The 22,423-nt window shown below is 35.5% G+C and overlaps 1 protein-coding gene and 3 pseudogenes across 1 annotated transcript; 3 read left to right on the top strand and 1 right to left on the bottom strand.

The window, feature by feature from the left end:
* Window positions 5,482–7,809, top strand: LOC104760310 (GDSL esterase/lipase At5g45920). Its single transcript, XM_010483214.2, has 5 exons — window positions 5,482–5,731; window positions 5,972–6,199; window positions 7,107–7,174; window positions 7,252–7,416; window positions 7,518–7,809. The coding sequence occupies exons 1-5, from the start codon at window positions 5,630–5,632 to the stop codon at window positions 7,678–7,680; spliced, it is 726 nt and encodes a 241-aa protein (XP_010481516.1). The 5' UTR covers window positions 5,482–5,629; the 3' UTR covers window positions 7,681–7,809.
* Window positions 8,480–8,847, top strand: LOC109130452 (annotated as a pseudogene).
* Window positions 10,541–11,769, top strand: LOC104760308 (annotated as a pseudogene).
* Window positions 11,671–12,701, bottom strand: LOC104760309 (annotated as a pseudogene).

The raw sequence follows: 22,423 nt of genomic DNA, 5'->3' as shown, positions 1-22,423 counted from the left end.
CATGTGAGCCTTGTATTTGAACCACTAATTTTTGTACTTGTACTTTTATCCTCTTCCCCATAACAAATTTTTGAATATTGTATTTGTTCTCCTTTTGTTTTTTCCTAGCCACACCACTATTTTCTTACAAGTTTTGTTTTTTTCTTTCTTATACCACAAACTTTCTTTTCATACTTGTTCTCTCTGTGACAATTGCAATGTTTCTAGACGACAAATTTGCAACGTTTATAGACCACAAACTTTTCTATAAAACTCATGTAATTTGGTAAAACAAATTTCACAATTATTTTGTTTTAAAAATCAAACACTCTCAATATTTTCTTTCCCTTTTACAAATCAAACACTCTCCATATTTTTTTTTTCACTTTTACAAATCAAACACTCTCCAAAAATGGCATAATCTTCCCGTAATAATTTTGATGATACCATTGATGAATGCATTGATAATGTTTGTAATCAAATTACGATCAAGCGATAGAAAATCATTTAAGTCAACATGGTGGTCATCAAGAAGCAACAAAGCCAAAGAAAAAGCGAGCACACGTTAAAAGAAATCGTGAAGAAGGACACAACCGCTTGTGGAACGATTATCTTTGTGAAAATACAACATACCCTTCTCAACTATTTCGTCGTCGTTTTAGAATGAGCAAGCTCTTGTTCATGCGTATTGTTGATCGACTCTCGAGTGAAATTCCATTCTTTCAACAAAGAAAAGATGCTACTGGAAGGTTTGTTCTCTCTACAATACATAGGTCTACAACAGCAATTCATATGATGGCATTTGGTTGTGCAGCTGACGGGGTTGATGTATACCTCTGGGTTAGTGAAACCACTGCGATTTCATGCTTGAAATATTTTTTTCAAGGAATCATAAATTTATTTGGAGATGAGTACCTAAGGAGACCCACACCAGCGGATCTTGAACGACTACTCGATATTGGAGAGATACACGAATTTCCCGGGATGATAGGAAGCATCAATTTTTTGTATTGGGAGTGGAAGAATTGCCCAACCGCATAGAAAGATCAATATACATGTGGATCTAGAAAGCCAACCATCGTTTTAGAGGCTGTAACGTCACAAGTCTCTAAATATGACACGCGTTTTTGGACCTCCAAGTACATTAAACGATATCAATGTTCTTGATCGCTCACCAGGTTTTGATGATAATTGCAAGGTCGTGCTCCAAAGGTGAATTATATTGTCAACGGGTGCGAGTATAAATTGGGCTACTATCTCACCGATACTATTTATCCAAAATGGGCTATTTTTATCCAATTTATTCAGCTTCCAGAAGGTCTAAAGGCATCCTTATTTGTTCGTAAAGATGTCGAGCATGCTTTTGGATTCTTGCAAGCTCGATTTACTATAGTCAAAAACCCTGCTCTTATCCATGATAAGGAAAAAATTGGAAAGATAATAAGAGCGTGTATCATACTACACAATATGAAATAGAAGACGAACACGATGGGTATACGCAGTTTGATATAACAGAATTCGAACAAACAAAATCAAACAAAACTTCACATGTGGACTTCAAATATTCTACGGAGAGGCTTTCAAACCTCACCAATATGATGATCACGCGAAATGACATTTGTGATAGAAGAACACATCAACACTTGCAAGATGATTTGATTGAGCATATATGGCAAAAGTTTGGCACAAATCAAGATTACAATCAAGAATACAACTAATCTATTTTCTCATTTATGATTTGTATTTCTATTTTTACTATGATTTTATAATTTGTATGTTTAAAAATTGATGCTTAAAAATATATGAAATACAATAATTTCTTATCTTTGTAAAATTTAAAATATGTGAACATTCAAACTAATTATATTTTACTTCAGATAAAAATCATATTTTTAAAAAATAAGAACCTCAATAAAAGCTTTATCATCGGATGAGCATAATTTTAATTAATCTTTTAGAAGTTTTTATTTTTTAAAAATACACAATAAAATATTTAAAAATTTTATGAGCCTCAAAATTGTTTTATTCGAATGGAAGTGCTCTTATAACTTATTGCATCGTATATCTTACCCAGCTTTTACCACATCTTATATTAGCTATTCTTAACATATTTTTACCTTTTTGTCACAAATCAAATCCTCTCAATATCATGTCAAGTGGTCGAGGTTAGCATCGAAGGTTCAATGGTGAGTAGGCTCTCTTCTCCGTCAGCGGCGGTGTGGTGTGTATCCATGCTGATGTAGTTGTGGATCTGGTCAGGCGGAAGAGGAGCTTTGTAGTCGAGCCCCTGTTTGAAGACGTCGGATGGTTAGCTTCAGAGTTCCTCACGGCTTAACCGTCCTCCTAGAATCTGCGGTTACGGCGGAAGTCGGTAAGGATATGGTGGCACTACAAGAAAACATGGAATTGTCGACTGCAATTTGCGACTTAAAACACAGTCGCTAAATTTAGCGACTGAATTGCGATTGTGTTGCTAATCAATAGCTACACAAATAAAACAGTCACCAAATAGACGCTAACTCGATACTAATGTATAATGTCGCATTGTAGTCGCCAATTTGCGACTAATTTGGCGACCGGTTTTTCAGTCGCCAATGGTTGCGACTAAGCAGCTACTATTCAGCGACTGATTTATTTAATTTGGGCCGTAAACCAAATTTGGTCCGTAAGAAAACGTCCCAAACTCAAATTGATCTCATCTTCATCCCGAGAAAACCATAATCCCTCATTTCTCTTTTTCCCCGAGAAAACGCTAAATCTTCATCCCGTTCTTGTTTCTCTTTTGTTGTTGATGGTCGGAGTAAAGAAAAGAGAAGGAGGAAGAAGAAACTCCTCAAATCCAACCGCTGGAACCTCACAACCGGCGAATCAAAGACCCGCGAATCTTCCCAGCCATTATGCCTTCACGCTGGCGAACCAGCGAGACCCAGACACTGATTCTCAGGGAATTCCTGTCCCAATCCTCCAGTGGCAAATTACGGAGAGTATCCACCTCCGACAAACCTGTTCCAGAACTTGAGGAGCTTTCCAGGAGCATCCCCTTCCGGCGAAACTCCAATCAGGCGTCCTTTTCCTCAACCTCTCGCATGTGCGACGGATCTACCAGAATTCTCGAAGTTTTCTGAAGTTTTCCTCAGGACTCCAATCAGGGAAGACCGCCAACTATTCCTGAAGTTTTTGTCAGGACTCATACCAAAAAAGTTGGGACTTTTGTGGATAATAAGGCGCAAGCAGTTCATGAGGCATATAAGAAAAAAAAAGGGAAGCTAAGTTGGCTGCTCTGGACAATGACGAGTCTTCTGATGGTACATCACGTCGATCGGAGCTATCACACGAGGAGGATGATGAGCTCTTTCTTCAGGTAATGTTGCTTCTTTCTAATATGCTATTAAGTTTTTCATTGGTAAGTAATGATGTTAACTTTATCTCTGTTTTGTTATGCAGTCTACTTTCATAAGCGATAGAGGAACATACTTTGGAGTTGGAAGCCTAGGGAGTTTCATCAACGGCAAGCGGAAGTTCCTTGGAAGCTCTTCTTCTTTCAGAAGCCTGCAACAACAGCTTGAAGAAGCTAACCGCAAAATCGAGCAACAAGCAGTTCTACAAGCAGAGCGTGAAGCTGAGGCTTCCCGGGTTGCAGCTGAGCAACAAGCAGAGATCAAACGCTTGGTGAGCTTCCTCAAGACTAACCCAAACTATGTTGCCTTCCTCGAGTCTGAAACGAATAACCCCAACCCTGCTGATGTTCAAAGTTAGGTGGTTCCTTCACTATCCCTCCTTCCCTCATGACCTTAACATTTGTAATGGTTGTACTTAAACATTTAGAATTTGTGTTTGGATGTTTTTTTTTAGAACTTATGTATGTTGAGACTTCTTTGTTTAATTTCATGTTTGTTAAGTTTTAGTTATAGTTTTCATAATCTGTTTTGGTATTACAAAATCAAATAATTCAATTTGACCGGATTTACAAGAAAAAAACCTGATAAATCGATAATTAAACAGTCGTTAAACAGTCACGAAAACGTACACGTNCTGCAACAACAGCTTGAAGAAGCTAACCGCAAAATCGAGCAACAAGCAGTTCTACAAGCAGAGCGTGAAGCTGAGGCTTCCCGGGTTGCAGCTGAGCAACAAGCAGAGATCAAACGCTTGGTGAGCTTCCTCAAGACTAACCCAAACTATGTTGCCTTCCTCGAGTCTGAAACGAATAACCCCAACCCTGCTGATGTTCAAAGTTAGGTGGTTCCTTCACTATCCCTCCTTCCCTCATGACCTTAACATTTGTAATGGTTGTACTTAAACATTTAGAATTTGTGTTTGGATGTTTTTTTTTAGAACTTATGTATGTTGAGACTTCTTTGTTTAATTTCATGTTTGTTAAGTTTTAGTTATAGTTTTCATAATCTGTTTTGGTATTACAAAATCAAATAATTCAATTTGACCGGATTTACAAGAAAAAAACCTGATAAATCGATAATTAAACAGTCGTTAAACAGTCACGAAAACGTACACGTATCAGTAACCAAAACAGTCGCAAATGAGTAACCAAATCAGTCACTAAAGCGTTGCAACTCAGTCGCCATTTTAGCGACTGTTTCGCGAGGGAACAATGACCAAAACTATCAGTCGCCAATTCGTAGCTATTTGCCGACTCTTTAGCGACTGATTATTTTAGCGACGCTCTGTTTAGCGACTACGGTTTTCAGTCGTCACTAGGTATTTGCGACTGTTTACTGACTGTTTTTGTAGTCGACAATTCCATGTTTTCTTGTAGTGTGGGTTTGCTGTGTGACGAGCTGGTTTACAGTAGGTCTCTTTTGGATCTTAGATGGCGGTCGTGGGCTCCGTGTTCAGAAGTTTTGTCTGAGCCATCAATCTTCTGTCTCACCGCGATTAGCTTCCACCCGTCCGGATTGAAGAGTTTCTGCTCTGGGAAATTGGGGAGTCCGGATCTAGAAGAGAAGGGTTAGATGCCAGTATGTTAGGTTGCTAGGTCGGGATCTAACATTGTCGATCTGGTTTGTCGGAGGGATTAACTTTCGAGGAGGTTTGTAGCTTAAGTGGTCTACCGGAGGAAAGAGGTCGATGGTGGGAATCGGGTTTCTTCCGCCGTTGATCTTCGATTCTTCGGTGGCGTCGCTAGGCCATGGACCTTGAACCTCGCCGGATTTAAGGTTTGATCTCTCTACTTTCCGTGAGATCACATAGAATCTGAGCTTCATGATTGGATTCAGCAACCTCTTTTTTTTTTCTGTTTTGTAATTGGATAAAAAATGTGTAAAGCCTCGGCCAGCCGGTTAGGGTTTTTTAAAATGAATATTAATTAATTAAAAAAAATCCTCTCAATAGATACATAAACCTTCATAAAATGTGGTCGTGCATAAACATGTGTTATTGACATTTGTAGGTATATCTTTCTATTAGTGTTATTAAACAATAAAACATGAAAGGTCGGTGAGTAGTGGGTGATAGCATTTAGTGCATCTACTTTTATTTTATTTTTATTTTATTTTTGTATCTCCAATGATAAGCCTTTCCTTGATCATTTCAGCAAAACCACTACAACTCCTTCTTAACACATTTTTCTCAAGAAACACAGAGAGAGAGAGGAGAACTTATAAGTTATAACAAGAAAAAAAGGTAGAGGAAGATGATAAGACAGAAGATTTTTCTCTTTGGTGATTCAATCACTGAAGAATCCTTTAGTGACGGTGGCTGGGGCGCTTCTCTCGCCGATCTTCTCCGCCGCAAGGTATAGATATATACACACATATTTATATCTTTGTAATTAATCTTATACATAGGTTTTGACTGATAACTCTTTGTTTCTATATATAAGTTTTTCTTACTAATCATGATTATTTTAATTTTTAGTAGACATAGTGAAGTTTTTTTATGTTTAATATATCACTTTTTTTTTGCTCTTACTAGTATTTAACCCTTTTTCAAAAAAAAAAAATAACTAACACTTTTGAGATATAAAATTTATTAGGCTGATTTGGTGCTCCGAGGATACAGTGGATATAACACGAGATGGGCGTTGAAAGTAGTCGAGAGAGTTTTTCCGGCGGCTAAAGAAGATGGCGGAGAATCTCCGGCGGCGGTGACTGTATTCTTTGGTGCGAACGACGCGTGTCTGCCGGAGAGATGCTCGGGGTTTCAGCATGTGCCACTTCACGAGTACAAGCAGAATCTTCGCTCTATTGTTTCGTTTCTCAAGGTGATCATTTTATTCTTGGACATGCGTATATATATAATCATCAATATGAAAATGTTTTGTACACTCGAGAATATGAACTAGGTAATTCATGTTGCACATGCATATATAATGATCAATATGAAAATGTTTTGTATACCCGAGAATATGATTATATGAACTAGGTAATCAATGTTGCACATGTATATATAATCGCCATCAATATGAAAATATTTTGTATACTTGAGAATATGATTTAGGTAATTAATGCTGGACATGCATATATATAATCATCAATATGGACAAAAATAATCATCAATATGGAAATGTTTGTATGAACTACGTACTTGAGAATATGAACTAGGTGATTCATGTTCGATCTATTTATTTGCAAAAGTGAATGGCAAATAATATATTATTTTACCGTCGTATTTGTTTTCCTAATTTGCGAGAAACTTTGGTAGAGTTATTAAGCCATAATTGCTGAGTTTATGCATCAAAAAATTTGTGGTCAAATAATTTTAAAATTTTTGTCCTGAGACACTTAGAATATAAACGCTTAGCGGAAGTGAAAAATAAAATCAATTGACTACAAAATGATTAAAATTGAAAGAAAGAAAAAACTAACTGGGTGTGAAAATTACATTAAAACTATTGAGTTAGCCTCTCTTTTTTTTTTTTGTTTTTTTTTTCTTCAAATGGTAGTGTTAAAAGCATTAATCTATTGACTAATTTAAAAATGTTGCCTTTTCGACTAAAAGGCCAAAGCTTTGATCATATATATCTCCTTTTGGGAAAGTAAACTCTAAAGCACCAAATGTATATACTTTGTCGAACCACTAAAAGTGAAAAAGATTTTATACATTCTTACCTCTACATAAATAATGGATTATTATATTAAATGAGAAATTTATGCAACGATGATTCTCAGAACCGTTGGCCACAAACGGCCATTATTCTCATAACTCCTCCTCCAATCCACGAAGAGGCCCGCCTCAGGTTCGAGTCCTCTATTTTTTTTTGTCATTCATTATTTTCTTGTACGTCTTGAACTAATTTAAGACATTTATCTTTAGATATCCTTATATCGAAAACACGACGGGGTTGCCAGAAAGAACGAATGAAGTAGCCGGACTATACGCAAAAGCATGTGTAGAAGTTGCTAAGGAATGTCAAATTTTGGTCATTGATCTTTGGTCCAAAATGCAGCAAATTCCAAATTGGCAAACAGAGTGTCTATGGTCATACACTAACTCTTACATATACACCTAGTATACGGTGCATTTTGGAAACCGATTATTTTATGCTCGATTAACTAAATTTGTGTTTTCTCGAATTTTAGGGATGGGTTACATTTGAGTCGGCTCGGTAACAAAGTATTGTTTGAAGAAGTAGCAAATAAGCTTAATGAAGAAGGCATTGGAGCTGAGGAATTAGCCGTGGATCTTCCCCTTATAGAAGCTGTTGACCCAAAAGATCCTCTCAAAGCCTTTCATGAGTTTTGATGCTTTATATTATCATCATGTAGTTTGGAATAATAATCGTCTTAACGATATTAGTTTGGAATAATTATGACCCTCGAATGATGTTATAATCCACTCTTATCAAATTATATTCACATTTTACTTCGTTTAGTTTAGTTTTTTTTTTGGGTGTGTATACTCTAGTTTATATTTTTAAAAACATGTTAATGACAACATATAAACGAATATAAATCAAATTCAAGTTTTGTCCGACCAAAATGGTACCCAAGTAAATACTATTAGAGGTNAAAAAAAAAAAAAAAAAAAAAAAGAGAGAGAGTAAATATAGACCAAAAACCTTTTTCCGGTAAGCCTAAATTAGTTTTGAGTTAAAAAACCTTCAAGAATTAATAACAAGACTAATTAATTAATTATAAATTAGTTAAGTGATTTTTAAATTAATAAACAAACACTATAAAGAATAAATTTTAGTGAAAACCTTTTAAAGTACTGGCCGGTCCATTTTAAACTCTCAGTAAAATTACTAGTAAAAGAACCGTTAAATATTGAAATAATCTCTGCTAGGCTGATACACAAAAGTTCAAACTCTTATTACCATAGATGAAATAAACTTTGCTAGGCTGGTACGCAAACGTTCAAACTGAAAAACAAATTGATAGTCTCCCATGATTTGATATCTTAGTTAAAATTAGCAAATCTATCTTAACTGAAAAACAAAAAAAAACTGTAAATGCAAAAATAGGGACGTATATGTTGCTTATTAATACACGAAAGAAAAATCAAGTCTAAACAACCAAGAAAAAATCTATTTTTTTTTTAAATGAAAAATCTCACAATCATCCTACTTGTTTTTTGTCTTTGTATGTTTGGTTATGTATCTAGCGCTGGAAATAGAACTGTGAACGAACTCAAATTATTCTGAAGATGATGTACTAGGTCCAACAATAATACCAAATGGAGGGTATTTTACAGACTATTTTTTATAATTTATTTGGTACCACACGTTTCATGTGTACTTTAAAACAAGGACCTGGATTTAAACACAATCAGAGCTTTAGAACATTTAAAAAGTCTGGCTTATGGGACTGTAGAGCAAGAGAAGATGAAATCTATTTAAGAAGAATATATAAGGCGAGATTTGATGACTGTGTAGAGAATCTCCATAAAGAGCATGATTGGATACTTTAAAACATTAAAAAACTTCAACACTCTTCGTTAAGACATCACATCTCTAAAAGTACAGTTTCATTATTGCTTTATAGGTGTACATGACAATTCTTTATTTTTTTTGGTATTGACAATTCATAATATATATATATATATATATTTCCTCAATTCATTTTTTATATAAATTGAAAAAATAACACCAAATTATAATTTAATATTTTCTAGTTATCGTTTTTTCTAGACTATATATAATGGTTTTTAAAAAGAAAACAAAAAAAAAACAGTTTTCTATAGTTAACTCATTTAAACTTATTTATAGTTTCAACTAAATGCATGCGTGACTCTACTATATCAATTGCAACTCACAAAATTATATCTATTGCAACATGCAAATGAATATATTTAGAAGCTTGGGTGAACCAATGACCTCTACAATTGCAATTTTCGTGTCCGATTTCTTTTGTTACAATTTTTTTAAGTTAATTAAAGAACTAAAAGTGAAACCTTTTACAAAAGAAATAAATCAAGTCGCATTGGTCCAATGGTAAATAGAGATAATTTATGGCACTGAATTCGAGTAATATTGCTACCATAGTCTAATAAATTTAAATCGGTTTTCATAGGCTCCAGGGATTAGTTTTGGACCTCCGAAACTTTTGGATCTAGAAGATCATGATATTTACCTATATCTTAATTTTGAATATTTACATTTATTTCTAAAGTATTAGATACATGTATTTTATCTTATAATATGAAATTTGGGTTGTTCATATCTTATTATATAACGTTCAGTTTCAAATCTAGTCACTAATATGATCGCAATGCATGTCACTATCGGTAAGATTTTAATAGTGACAAAAAATATTTATTTTCTTTAACAAAATCGGAATATTAACTATAAATATATCAGTATTTACCAATAATAATCAACAAGTGTATATTTGGTTTAGCTTTGATGTCATAAGCAAAAAGAAAACTAACAGAAAAAAAAAATTTGTAAATAGTTATTTTTAAAAATAATGTTGTTAATTTTTGTTAGTTCTTAATACCAAATAGAGATTTTTAGAAAAACAAGATATATATTGATAGTGACATGTGGTAAGCTTCTAATTTGAAATATTGATGTGTCAAAATTAGTCAGTAACATGATCAATATTTTTCACAACATGTGTCAAATCATTGATTTAAGATTACAACACATGTAGAAAATAAATATTTAATTTTCTTTTATATCTTTTAAAAAATCAATGTGAGATTAAGGTAAATGTAGTAGATCGCTGTATGTGTCAGGTTTTCATTTAAAATTTTATATTATTTAGTTTATTTTTATCTTATAATTAAATATACATGATAATTAAAATATATTATTTATAGAAATTTTCTTTTTTAGTTTAGGAACAGGTAAGATCAGTATCAATTCTTTTCTTAATGTCTGTAAAAATAAAAATAAATTGATATAAATTCAAATTTCATATTTTAACTTAATTGGACGACTCCAAAGTTTTAAACTTTTGTATTCCACCGTTGAAAAAGCTAATTCATCCCAAAAAAAAATACACTTGAGATGATGTTCAAAATTATTGGTTTGTGATTAAAACACTTGGAGTAGTCATATTGATTTGATTAGTTTAATATTAATTATATAATTAATATAATTATAAGCAATTTTTAAAAGTTTTTCTAGTGGAATTGGTCAATCTCAATCTCCGAATCTCCCTCTCTCTATCTCCTTATCCAACACAAAAACGAATTCTCAAAAATAAAAGAGACGAAATCGGAGAGAGAGCTCACTAACAATGGCGTCTCTTCTCGGAGCATTCTCTCCTTCTCCAATCTTAACTTGCCCTCGTCGTCTTTCTCCTCTTTCCTCATCATCTTCAATCTCCCCTGTCTTCTCGGGACCAGGTTCGAACCTTTTTTTAACCCAATTTTTATCTGCTCATTACACAGAAAGTTCAATTTTTTTCTCACAAGTGAAGCTTAATTGAAGATTAGAAATTTGTTAAATAACTGTTTGTGTTGTTCTGTTTTTGCAGGGAGAATCCAATTAAAGCCTAAGAAGAACAGATCTCGTTATCATGTTTCTGTTATGAATGTCGCCACAGAGATCAACTCTGTTGAACAAGTATGAGTCTTTTTTTTTTTATCAAACATTATGTTCTTGTAATTGATCATTTAGTTGATGTTCTTCTTGATTCTGCTGCTTCTGGTTGGAACACTGTTGAAAGAGAAGGGATTTCGATTTCTCACCCTGCTCGGTTTATCCTAATTGGTTCAGGGAATCCTGAAGAAGGAGAGCTTAGACCACAGCTTCTTGACCGTTTTGGTATGCATGCGCAAGTAGGGACGGTTAGAGATGCGGAGCTGAGAGTTAAGATTGTTGAAGAGCGAGCTCGTTTTGATAGTAATCCGAAGGAGTTTCGAGAATCTTATTTAGCAGAACAGCTGCTGCTTCAGGAGCAGATAACAACTGCAAGAAGCAATCTTTCTGCAGTTCAGATTGATCAAGATTTGAAAGTGAAGATCTCAAAGGTCTGTGCTGAGCTAGACGTTGATGGATTGAGAGGAGACATAGTGACAAACAGAGCAGCTAGAGCACTTGCGGCACTCAAAGGAAGAGATCAAGTTACAGCTGAAGATGTTGGTATCGTTATACCGAACTGTTTAAGACACAGACTCAGAAAAGATCCATTAGAGTCTATGGATTCTGGAATCCTCGTTACCGAGAAGTTCTACGAGGTTTTCAGCTAGTCTAAATACAGATTCTTGAAAACACATTTAACATATGCTTCGACTCACTAAGAAGATTCGATTTGTATCACCTTATTATACATGAAAGTTTTGTTTTTTTCAAGAATCAATTGGGCTGATTCCAGAATCTTGGCTTACGTTCTTGAAACTCTGGTAATCTCTGATAAACAATGGAGGCAACTCTGATGAGAATACCAGCAGTGAGTGCCCATATGATAAAGTTTATCTTCGGAATAGTAATCAAAGTACTGAAGAAGATATTTATGTCCTTCATACTCTCGTTCCTCCGCTCGCCTGTTCTTTTCCTGTGTAAAACCAGACAGAAGAGAGTCACTAAAGAGTAAAGTTTGGAGATGGAGTTTAACCAGAAACAGGGGGGAATCTTCAGTTTTAAGAACCTGAAGGAACATCTCTAAAGGAACATCAAAGATTTCTTCTACTTCAGCTGGATTTGGTAATGGTCTAAACGCTTTCTTATCGAGTAGAAATCCGATAACTGGTACAACAGACATTCCCTTCTGCAATATCCGATAAAACTATTAGATAACAAATTTAGTAACTTGAAACTGTAGATGTTTTGATGTAATTTTTTTACCTTGTTAACAAATGGTTCAAGAACAGAAATGCTTGTAACAAGAGAAGGATCTAGACCGATTTCTTCACGAGCTTCTCTCAACGCAGTAGCTATATCATCTGAATCTTCTTCGTCTCTTAATCCTCCAGGCAATGCAACGTCCCCTGTTTTTTTATTTTTACACAAGTTCCTCTGTTTCTGGTATAAAGATAAAAAACTTTACTCTGAATTGAGAGAGATTTTGATTTTACCTGGATGAGAAGAGAGAGTAGAGGAGCGTTTGGTTAAGATTACGCGTAGCTCGTCTTTGTCTTCTCTTTGTTCTTGGTATAGACAAACTAAGACAGCTGAAGATTTTGCAGGAAAATGTGGGAGAAGATGAGGTTTGTTGTAATTTTGAAACCGTTGGATCAGATTTTGCAACTCTGCAGAATCTGTTGTTGTTGAAGAAGACATATTTGAAACAGAGACTTTAACAGTTGAACTATGTTTCTTCTTCTTGTTTCTTCACATCTGAATAAAGCGACCTTGTTTTGGTAATAGATCCAGAACTTTGTTAGGGAGTGGACAACAAATAATTAGTAAGGNAAAAAAAAAAAAAAAAAAAAAAAAAAAGTGAATTGCGCATTAACCTAACCACATCAGTTACTGATCTTGTTCATTTTACTTTTTACAAATAGTTTCATCAAAAGTGTTTACTATTTTAACAAATTTTGCCTGTTGAAAACGTTTTTAATTGTCTTTACTCTTTACTAGACATCAGTTTTTGAAACTGAGATCACAACATTACCCTTGATATACGAGTTCGACCTTGGAAAAGTGGCCGCGAAGTAGAGCCTCTTGTGATCGCCGGTGCTAGCAGTGAATCACTTGTTTCCGGTGGTAAACTTCTGGATCCGATGAACTAGGCCTGGGTAAAATATCCGAATCTGATTCGAAAAACCTAACTCGAGTCCATACCCGAAATTTTAAATATCAAACGGATAACTGTATTTCTAATGCAAAAATCCGAACCCAAATTCGATCAAAACCCAAAAAAACTAATCTAAACCCGATCTGAATTCGAAAATCTATAAATACCCGACTAGGTCTTATATATACATCCAAATCCAAAAATTTGAAATATTCGATCCAAACCCGAACGGATATCGGAGCGCCCAGGCTTAAGTCGCTCTTTGTGCAAAAAACTCGACAAAGGTTGAAGTTTTTCTCTATTTTGTAAGTAAAAAAACATTACCCTGAATTTGATATTACAGGCAAGTACTTTAACCGATTTGAACCAAATAAAATTTATGCACAAACCATTCAACCGTTTGGTTTGAAATGGAACCAGACCAATAATCATATTGGCGTCTTTTCAAGAGAATGAATACATACCATTCTGAACGGGTTTAGTTTAATTTTGGGAATGTCATCAAGTAGTACTTTCTACTAATAAGGTGGTCAACCCTATTGTGAAAAGTATCACAAGATATGAAAATATTTAATCATATTTGGCTTGAGGGTTTTCTTGGCTTCGCTATATACTAAGGGCATGTTGAAGAATAAATTTGTGGTTTGTGGTGTTACTTTCATTCTAAAATACCTTTCTAAGATTGAAGAACTTCAATGATTAAAAAGAAGAGAATTCTCCGTCTCTAGTTTTTGTTTTTAGGAATATGATTTTTTTTTTGTGAGTTTTAATATTTACTAGATTTTAATCCATGGTACACCGCATGCATATAATTTTTATTATTCTTTATATTTTATGTTGTATTTGTTTGTTAAATATTGGATGTTTTGTAAATAGAAGAATAATTAAATTTTCCGGCTATTTGTGTGGCTAAATATATATATTAATTTTTTAATCTGTAATACATTTCATGACCATTTGTTTGTTATATTTAGTTTGTTTTGTTTAGTATTTGAGATTTTATTTTTATTTTTAGTTATTATTAAAAAAAAATAAGGGTGGAAGTTGATACTATACGGAGATGGTATGGAGGATCATTCTAATAACAATTGTCAAACTATTTGTTGATACTATCGGATGGAAAGGAAGGAAGAAAAAAGAATAAGAAGATTAATGATTGATAATTCATAGTTTAGTGTCGAANNNNTTTTTTTTTTTTTTTTTTTTTTTTTTTTCATTTTTTGTACTTTGTTGGTAAAGCTTTTCTTTTTTTAAGGCTTTGTTTCTAACTTCGCATGATTGATCTGTTTTAACTTTTTTTACCTGATTTTATGTGCTACCCCGGCTTGCGGAGATGTTTAAAAAAATTGATTTGGTCACCTATTTTACCAAAGTATACTTATATTTGCGGTTAAAGATTCTGAGAGAACTCCACAGTTAAGTGTGTTTATGTCTGAGTAGTCTCGGGATGGATGATCTTCCGGGAAGTGATTGTCGGAACTGTGCGAGTGAAGACAAAACAAAGGAAAAGATCATTTCCTGATTTGTAAGGACGGTAAACAAGTCTTTAAAATCTCTTGGACATAGCAAACCGACTGTCGGATATGTATGGGCTCACGAGCCTAATGAGAAAACATGAAACCCATTAAAAAAGGTGGGTCCATGAACTATGATTGAACATAGAATCCAGTAAAAAGTGTTAGTCGGCGCGTTACAGTAGGTCTTTTCTAAATAAATAAGTTTATATCTCCTTGTTACTTAAAATATACTATATATATATATATATATATAACTATCAAATTACGGTTATTTGTTTTGTGTTTTGTTAGTTGACTTGTATTTTCCAAAGCCAAGTAGCACTAAAACAGAATTTATAAAAACAGAATTAAATGAACTGAAACTAAAAATAGACTAAGATGTTCACCTCTAACTGATAAATTTTAAAACATTAACATCTACCATTAAATGATAATATTCAAGACAGTAACATTTCTCAGCTTGTCTCTTTCTAGAATTGTAAAATCACCAACCATCTTGTATTTAATAGACAGTATCTATAAATCAATATATAAGCATTGTTTATCATTCATTTAAACTTCAATAAATCAATAGAATATCAGAGTCTTATGAATTTCTTGTCAACAGCATAAATTATTTAAAACTTCAATTTGATGCTAACACAACAATGCTAATATCATTGTTAATTTATATAAGTTTTACAATACTTTTCAGCTAATGATTAAAATATTCTTGGTCCTGATTTATATTTAGATACTAATGTTGTATATATATTAAATTACAAAATGTTATTCTACTGATTTACAATGATTTTCTATTTGGTTTTTTGTATATCTCTTGCTTTCTCACGATCCACTTGACCACCTCTGTAATTATTTAGTACTACAAATTAACACGAGTGAGACTAGCCATTGGATCGTGAGAAAAGCAAGAGATACTGTATACAAAAAAAGGTGATGTGTCTAATAAATATAGGTCACACAACCACCTAATCTTACAAATCATTCTACTATCTCTATTTAAAGTTACAAAGCAATTAATGTCACCTGCATTTTCTTATCTTTTTTCTTTTAATATTTTCCTCCAACTAAATTCTTGAATTTTGCCAGTTCTTGGTTCATACTTCATAGAATTGTCTAGTAAAGGTTGGGATTTATCATAATAATGGACTCATGCATGAATTCCCTATTTAATACATAATGGACTGGTCGACTGGACTAGACCGAAGCTTAGAACACACAAAACTATGTATATCGTTTGATAGTTCATTTAGAAAATTATCTTCTGGCATTGTTTTATTTTATCCAAAAGTATATATTTTCTTTCTTTTGAACCTTTCATATATTTTTCTCGAGTAGTTGAAAAAATAAGAAATGATATCCAATTTTGTCCGGAAACTGCATTAAATATATTGACCCGACCTTGTGTGTATATATGTATAGAGTATAGACACACATTAATAGTTGGCAAAAAGACTACGATAATTAGTACTTATACTTAGTAGGTACCCTAATTAATACTCCGGCAAGGATATATGACCATTTTCTAACTGTTATGTTCGCAAATTTTAGGTGACCTAAACTATTTGGAAACTCTCATCATCTCATGTCACCAACAAAGTCAGTGTCAACGTCCTTTATTTTGTCAATGCTTTTCCCTTTTAACATTTTGGTATTAACAGTACTCTCATTATATACTTTAATTTACTTGCCTATATATAAGGATTTCTCAATTCACTTTTCCTAATTTCTCTACGAATATAATTTTCTTCTTTCTCATAACTTCCTAAACTACAAATCTCAATCTCTTTAGACTTGTTTGTGTGTCAAGTTTAATCCAACATTCTCCTGCTTAAGCTTGAAACACATTTTCTCTCAGTCTTGAACTCCCATGAACTCTCTCATCTCCTTGAACTTCATTTTTCCCAAGAATATCAGCTTTTTGTTCGCTCCCTGAAACATGCTCAACCTCAACTTCTTCATTCTCCACACATCCTCTGATGAAGTGAAAATGTCTCTGAATATGTTTGCTTTTGCCATGGAAAACATGACTCTTCGTGAGAGCTATTGCGGATTTATTGTCAATACGAGTAACAGCTTTCTTGACTTCGACTCCCATAATTTCGCTCAGCAAATCCCTCAACCAAATAGCTTGTTTAGTTGCTTTGGTTCCACCCATAAATTCTGCCTCACACGATGATAAAGTCACTACATCCTGTTTTCGTGAACACCACGAAATAGGACAATCTCCCAAATAGAAAATGTGTCCTGTTGTGCTTCTCCCATCGTCCGGTTCAATATTAAGACTGCTATCACTATAACCAACTAGCCTTGGTATTTTCGAGCTTCTTTCAAAATTTAAGCCAAGAGTTGTTGTTCCTTTAAGATACCTCAAGCACTATTTCATTGCCGCCCCATGTGACACCCTGGGACTATGCATATACCTGCTCAAAACACCCACACAATACGACAAATCAGGTCTTGTATGAATTAAGTAACGAAGACAACCAATTTTTTTCCTAAAATATGTGGCGTCAATCTCTTTCTCATCCTCTGCTTTCAACAGTGTGAGTCCAAACTCCATTGGTATGTACTCAGGATTGCAATCCACCATCCTTGTTTCCTCCAATATTTTCTGGGCATATATTCGTTGACTTAGAACAATTCCATTCTCATGTTGGATTACCTCTATCCCAAGATAGTTAGTTAACAAGCCAAGATTACTCATTTCAAATTTAGCAGCCATCTCCTCCTTAAATTTGTAAATGATTTGCTTGTCTGTTCCTGTGACAAATAAATCATCTATATAAACTGCAATAACTAAGATTTGTTCTTTCTCTATCTTCCGATAAACTGTCGGTTCCTTCGAACACTTCTTAAACTGCAGCTCCTCAAGAATCTGGTTCAGTTTGTTTTTCCAAGCCCTTGGGGCTTGTCGCAAACCATACAATGCTTTATTCAGCTTATAAACCTTGTCTTCACACCCTCTTTTTTCAAACCCCTCAGGTTGAGTAAACTGTCTCCTTGAGTTCTCCGTGGAGAAAGGCTGTTTTTACATCTAAATGATGTATCTCCCAACCGTTTGTCGCAGCAATGTTTATGAGTAGTCTTATAGTTTTGATGTGTGCAACATGAGCGAAGACTTCCTCGAAATCGATTCCATATTGTTGCACATATCCCTTAGCAACCAGTCGAGCTTTATACTTGTTGATGTTGCCATCGGAGTTTCTTTTTAGTTTAAAGATCCATTTGAGTCCTATTGGCTTTATAACAAGAGGTAAATCGACTAAGCCCCAAGTATTCAGTTTTTCGATTGACTTAATCTCTTCATTACAAGCACTGAGCCACTTATCTGATCCTCTTGCTTCAATAAAACTTCTTGGCTCATTGTTAAGACACAGAAGGAGTGTTTTTCCTTCTTCTTCGGCAAGTAGGACATAGTTTGCGAGATACTTAGGAGCATTACTCTGTCTTTGGCTTCTTCTTTGAACCGGCTGATTGGTCTCCACAGCATCAACTTCTTCTCTGTTTTCTGCAATCTCGAGTTCTGTTATTTCAGGTGTGTGACCATTGTTCTCTGTTTCGTCTCTCTCGTCTTCATTATCATCATCAATATTTTCACCAAACTCCGGGTTATCACCCACAAATTCTCGTTCATATATTATCCCATGATTCCCAAATTCACCTAGAACAATATTAAAGCTTCCATTACCGTCTTGCTCTGTAAAGTTTTGTTTCCAATTCCAACATTTACTCTCATCAAAAATCACATCCCGACTTACAATAACTCTTCTTGTATGTGGATCATACAGTCTATATGCCTTAGAACCAGGTTATATCCCCAAGTGGACTAACATCCTCGATCGATTGTCTAGTTTCTTTAGCAAATGTTGATCAATTTTTGCGTAACTTATACCCAAAGATTCGTAGATGATCAATATGAGGTTTCTGTTTCTTGTAGACTTCATATGGGGTCTTATCTGTTAACGCTCTTGTAGCTATCCTATTTAGCAGATATGTGGAGTGTCTCACTGCTTCCCCCCACAGATAGTTTGGAACTCTCATGTGTTTTAGGATACTCCTTGTCATCTCCATCATTGTTCAGTTCCTTCGTTCTACAACACCATTCTGCTGTAGTGTATATGGAGCTATAAGATGTCTCTGGATCCCAGCATTCTCACAGTACTCATTAAAATCTTGTGAGATAAACTCACCACCTCTATATGTTCTAAAAGTCTTGATTCGAGCTCCTGATTATTTTTCAACACGATTGTTAAAAGTCTTAAACTTCTCAAATGCATAGCTTGTTTCCTTCAACAAGGTGATCGACATGTAACATGAATGATCATCAATGAGGACAAAGATAAAACGGTTTCCACCAACTGTACTCGGTGTTATGGGTCCACCAAGGTCTCCGTGGACCAGTTCCAGAGCTGAAGATGCTCTATATGTGGTGGCTTGAGGAAACGTCTGTCGTTTTTGTTTTCCAAGTAGACAGGACCTGCAGATCTCCTTTTCGAACGCTATGTGTGGGAGTCCTTGGACAAGCTCTCTCTGTTTCATCGACTTGATCGTTTCAAAATTTATGTGTCCAAAACGAGCATGCCAACGAATAGACTCACTTATAGATGACATGTTCAAACAAGCATTGTCGTGAAGGTCCATACGAATCTTGTAAAGTCTGTTCTTTGACCTTGAAGCTTTAGTGAGTAACTTACCTTGAGCGTCTCTCATTGTTAAGTATCCTCCCCTTAACCTGATATCACATCATGCTTATGTCGCTTGGCCCAAACTAATGATGTTACTTTTAAAATCAGGGATGTAGTAAACATATGTCATAACTCGAACTCACCATTCATGTCAACAAGTGAGATTGATCCTTTTCCTTTTATATCATCACATGAATCTTCTCCAAACCTTACCTTCCCGGTAACAGACTCATCCATCTTCTCAAAGTATCTTATATCTCTTGTCATGTGGTTACTGGCACCATTGTCAAGGTACCATTTATTGTCCTCTCCTGTGTTGGTTTCAAACTTACTCGGAATACATTGTTTTTCATTAAGAAAAACAACTTCATGCATCATAAGTTCATCAGCCTCTATAGAAACGACCTCCTCGACCTCTGTTTCGATAGTCGTTTGTATATTCTCGACTATTATGTGTCTCCGTGTTTGCATACTTTTGTGTCTCCATGTTTGCATACATTCATTTAGATTGATCCTCTTGTACTTCGCCAGCATCAACGGAGATTTTTTCTTCATATGCTTTATGTCGCCCTATAATGTCTCCAAAAGTGGTGGTGTTTAGGTCTAACACCTGTTCTAGAGAAGCCACTATGTGGATAAACTTCTAGTCAAGAAGGCAATTAAGAAACTTTTTAACCATCTTTGATTCTTCAATAGATACTCCGAGGGAGGCAGACTTTGAAGCTATCTCCGACATCTTTCCCGCAAACTCATCTATTTTCTATGTATCCTTCATATGTAGTAGCTCAAAGTCGGCCATAAGTGTTTGTAGGCGTGCTTCTTTCACACGTTCTGCACCCACATGCCTCGACTTGATAGGGTCCCATATTTTTTAGCCTATATCACCAATTTGCAGAACAAAAGACTCGGGGATAGACTGAAACAGAAGAGCCATAGCCATATTATTCTTGTCTTCGTCGGCTGTTTCTGTTTCAGGTTCGATAGCTTCCCAGACCTTGTGAACCTTTAGAGCAATCTTCATGTTTAACGCCCACATCGTGTAGTTTGTTGAATTGAGCATAGGACATTGGATGGACGTAGAGCCGACTTCTTCTTATGGCTTAGAAGCAACAATCGCACCCTCAGACATCGCTCCCTAGGATATCGTCACGCTCTGATACCAAATCTAGAAATCAAGAACAAAGTTTAACACAACCTCAAAGAAATCTCTTTATTACTTTAGGAAATAACTCAAAAACTTAAGAGAAGGTTATTGGTTCTATGACTTTAATGGATTTGGAAATTCAAACAAAATTCATGTGTTATTCAATCATTGATTTTAAAGTACTTATCAAAATTATGTGTTATTGGTTCTTTTTTTTTTTGTCAAACAAGTTTCCATTAAACTTAAATCCTCAAAGAGGAGAGCTCATACAAAGAGAAACATAGAAGGTTACAAAGCTTAATAATGTTACAAAGCATATAAAGATATTGGTTCCATGAGTTTTCCAAGAAGGTGCAAGACTTTGGGAGGCTAGCAAAGCTTGAAAGATCTGTTGGGACCATGGTGGAAACGCATTTGAAGACATGCTCCGCGACTTCCTCGATCAACAAGTGATCAACAATAGCTCTTGCAAAATATGCAGTGGAGCGTTGACAAAGGTGGTTCATAGGTGGAGTGAGGGAGGGTGCTCTTGCCAATAAGAGAATGTTCAAAACATATTGATCGAAATTTAAAGCAGTTTCTGGCTCAATTCTCATAACATGGATGAAAGCTACAACTGGGAATCGAATGTGATAAGTGCTATATCGTAACAAAGCAGGTTGGTCCTCCCTCTCATGAAGCCAAAGGTCATGGAGGTTAAGGAGACCCACACAAAGCTTGTAGCCGATATTGCATTGTGATAATAATACATACCCGAGCTTGGCACTTGGAGGAGATTGTAAGATAGGATTGTTTTATGGTTAAACCTAGGGAGAGGAAAACAAAGGCGTAACAGAGCAGGTGGGTCCTCCCTCACATGAAGCTCAAAGCCATGGAGGTTAAGGGTTCCCACACAAAGCTTGTTGTCAGTTTTGCTGTGATGTACTAAGATATACACTAGGTTAGAACCAAGAGGCAAGTGGTGATGATACAAACTGAGGGGTTCAGTGTGCTTTTGGTATACACTTTCTAGCTGATCTTGACAAAAGGATTTACCTAACCAATCTAGGAAGGCAATTACACAACTATATGATTGTTTGCGGCCAACCAAAATAGAGGCAGAATGACCTAACCAAGGTGGATTCGATAAACTTCTAGAGGGACTAATAGGCTTCAGAATAAGACATGTAACCAAGACTAGTCGAAATACTCTATCTACCAGGGTTCGCATATGAGAGTTGGGCTCAAACCTGGATCGAAGGGACAAAGAAACCTTTGGTAGGGGGCTGCATTGAGGGCCTGAGTCATCTAATCTCAGTCCAAGAACAAGGTCGACATAAAGCATAGTGGTGTGGTTTGTGAGGCAAATCTTCAATGGATAAAGCGGATGATCGGAAGGGAGAATAGCCAACACACAATCTAACGAGACCAAGGATGCAGGGGGGATACAAGGTCACCATAGATGAAGCTTTTAACGACCAGGTATCGCGCAGTTCCGGCGTCAAGACAGAGCTCACTTCTAGCATCAACCAAGTAGAACACTTAGTGATGGGGTAAGGACCCAAGGAGGAAGGAGGTGATGGGATTGACAACCAGGGGAACCGGTAAGAGAGGCGAAGATCGATATACACATGGAGCCCAGAGATCTCAGATCTGTCATCGGCTAGCTGGAGTCTCGAGAGAATCACCTCGTTGAGACGAGCAACCGGTTGAGCAGAAAGGGCGATTAGGATTTGAAGCTGGAGCATGGCTGGAGTAGCATGGCAAACCGAAGAACCTCCGGTGGATTCAAAAGCGGTCCAAAGGCAGATTTGATAACAGAGGATAGAACAGCGGTTAACGGGAAGCAGCCCAGCGGCGCCGATCTGAGTCGACGCCGCCGGGAAGAGGAGTCTCGAGAGTCGTGCCAGAGAGAGAAGCGGCTAGGGTTTTCAGGGTGAACAAGCTTATGTGTTATTGGTTCTATGATTTACAAATACTTGTTAAAATCTCATGTTATTCATTTATTGATTTGTTTTTGAATTTCAAAAT

This window comes from Camelina sativa, chromosome 18 (genome assembly GCF_000633955.1).
Source record: "Camelina sativa cultivar DH55 chromosome 18, Cs, whole genome shotgun sequence".
In the NCBI taxonomy this organism is placed as follows: Eukaryota; Viridiplantae; Streptophyta; class Magnoliopsida; order Brassicales; family Brassicaceae; genus Camelina; species Camelina sativa.
Note: the sequence above shows the minus strand (reverse complement) of the source record. Positions and strands in the feature narration are given on the sequence as shown.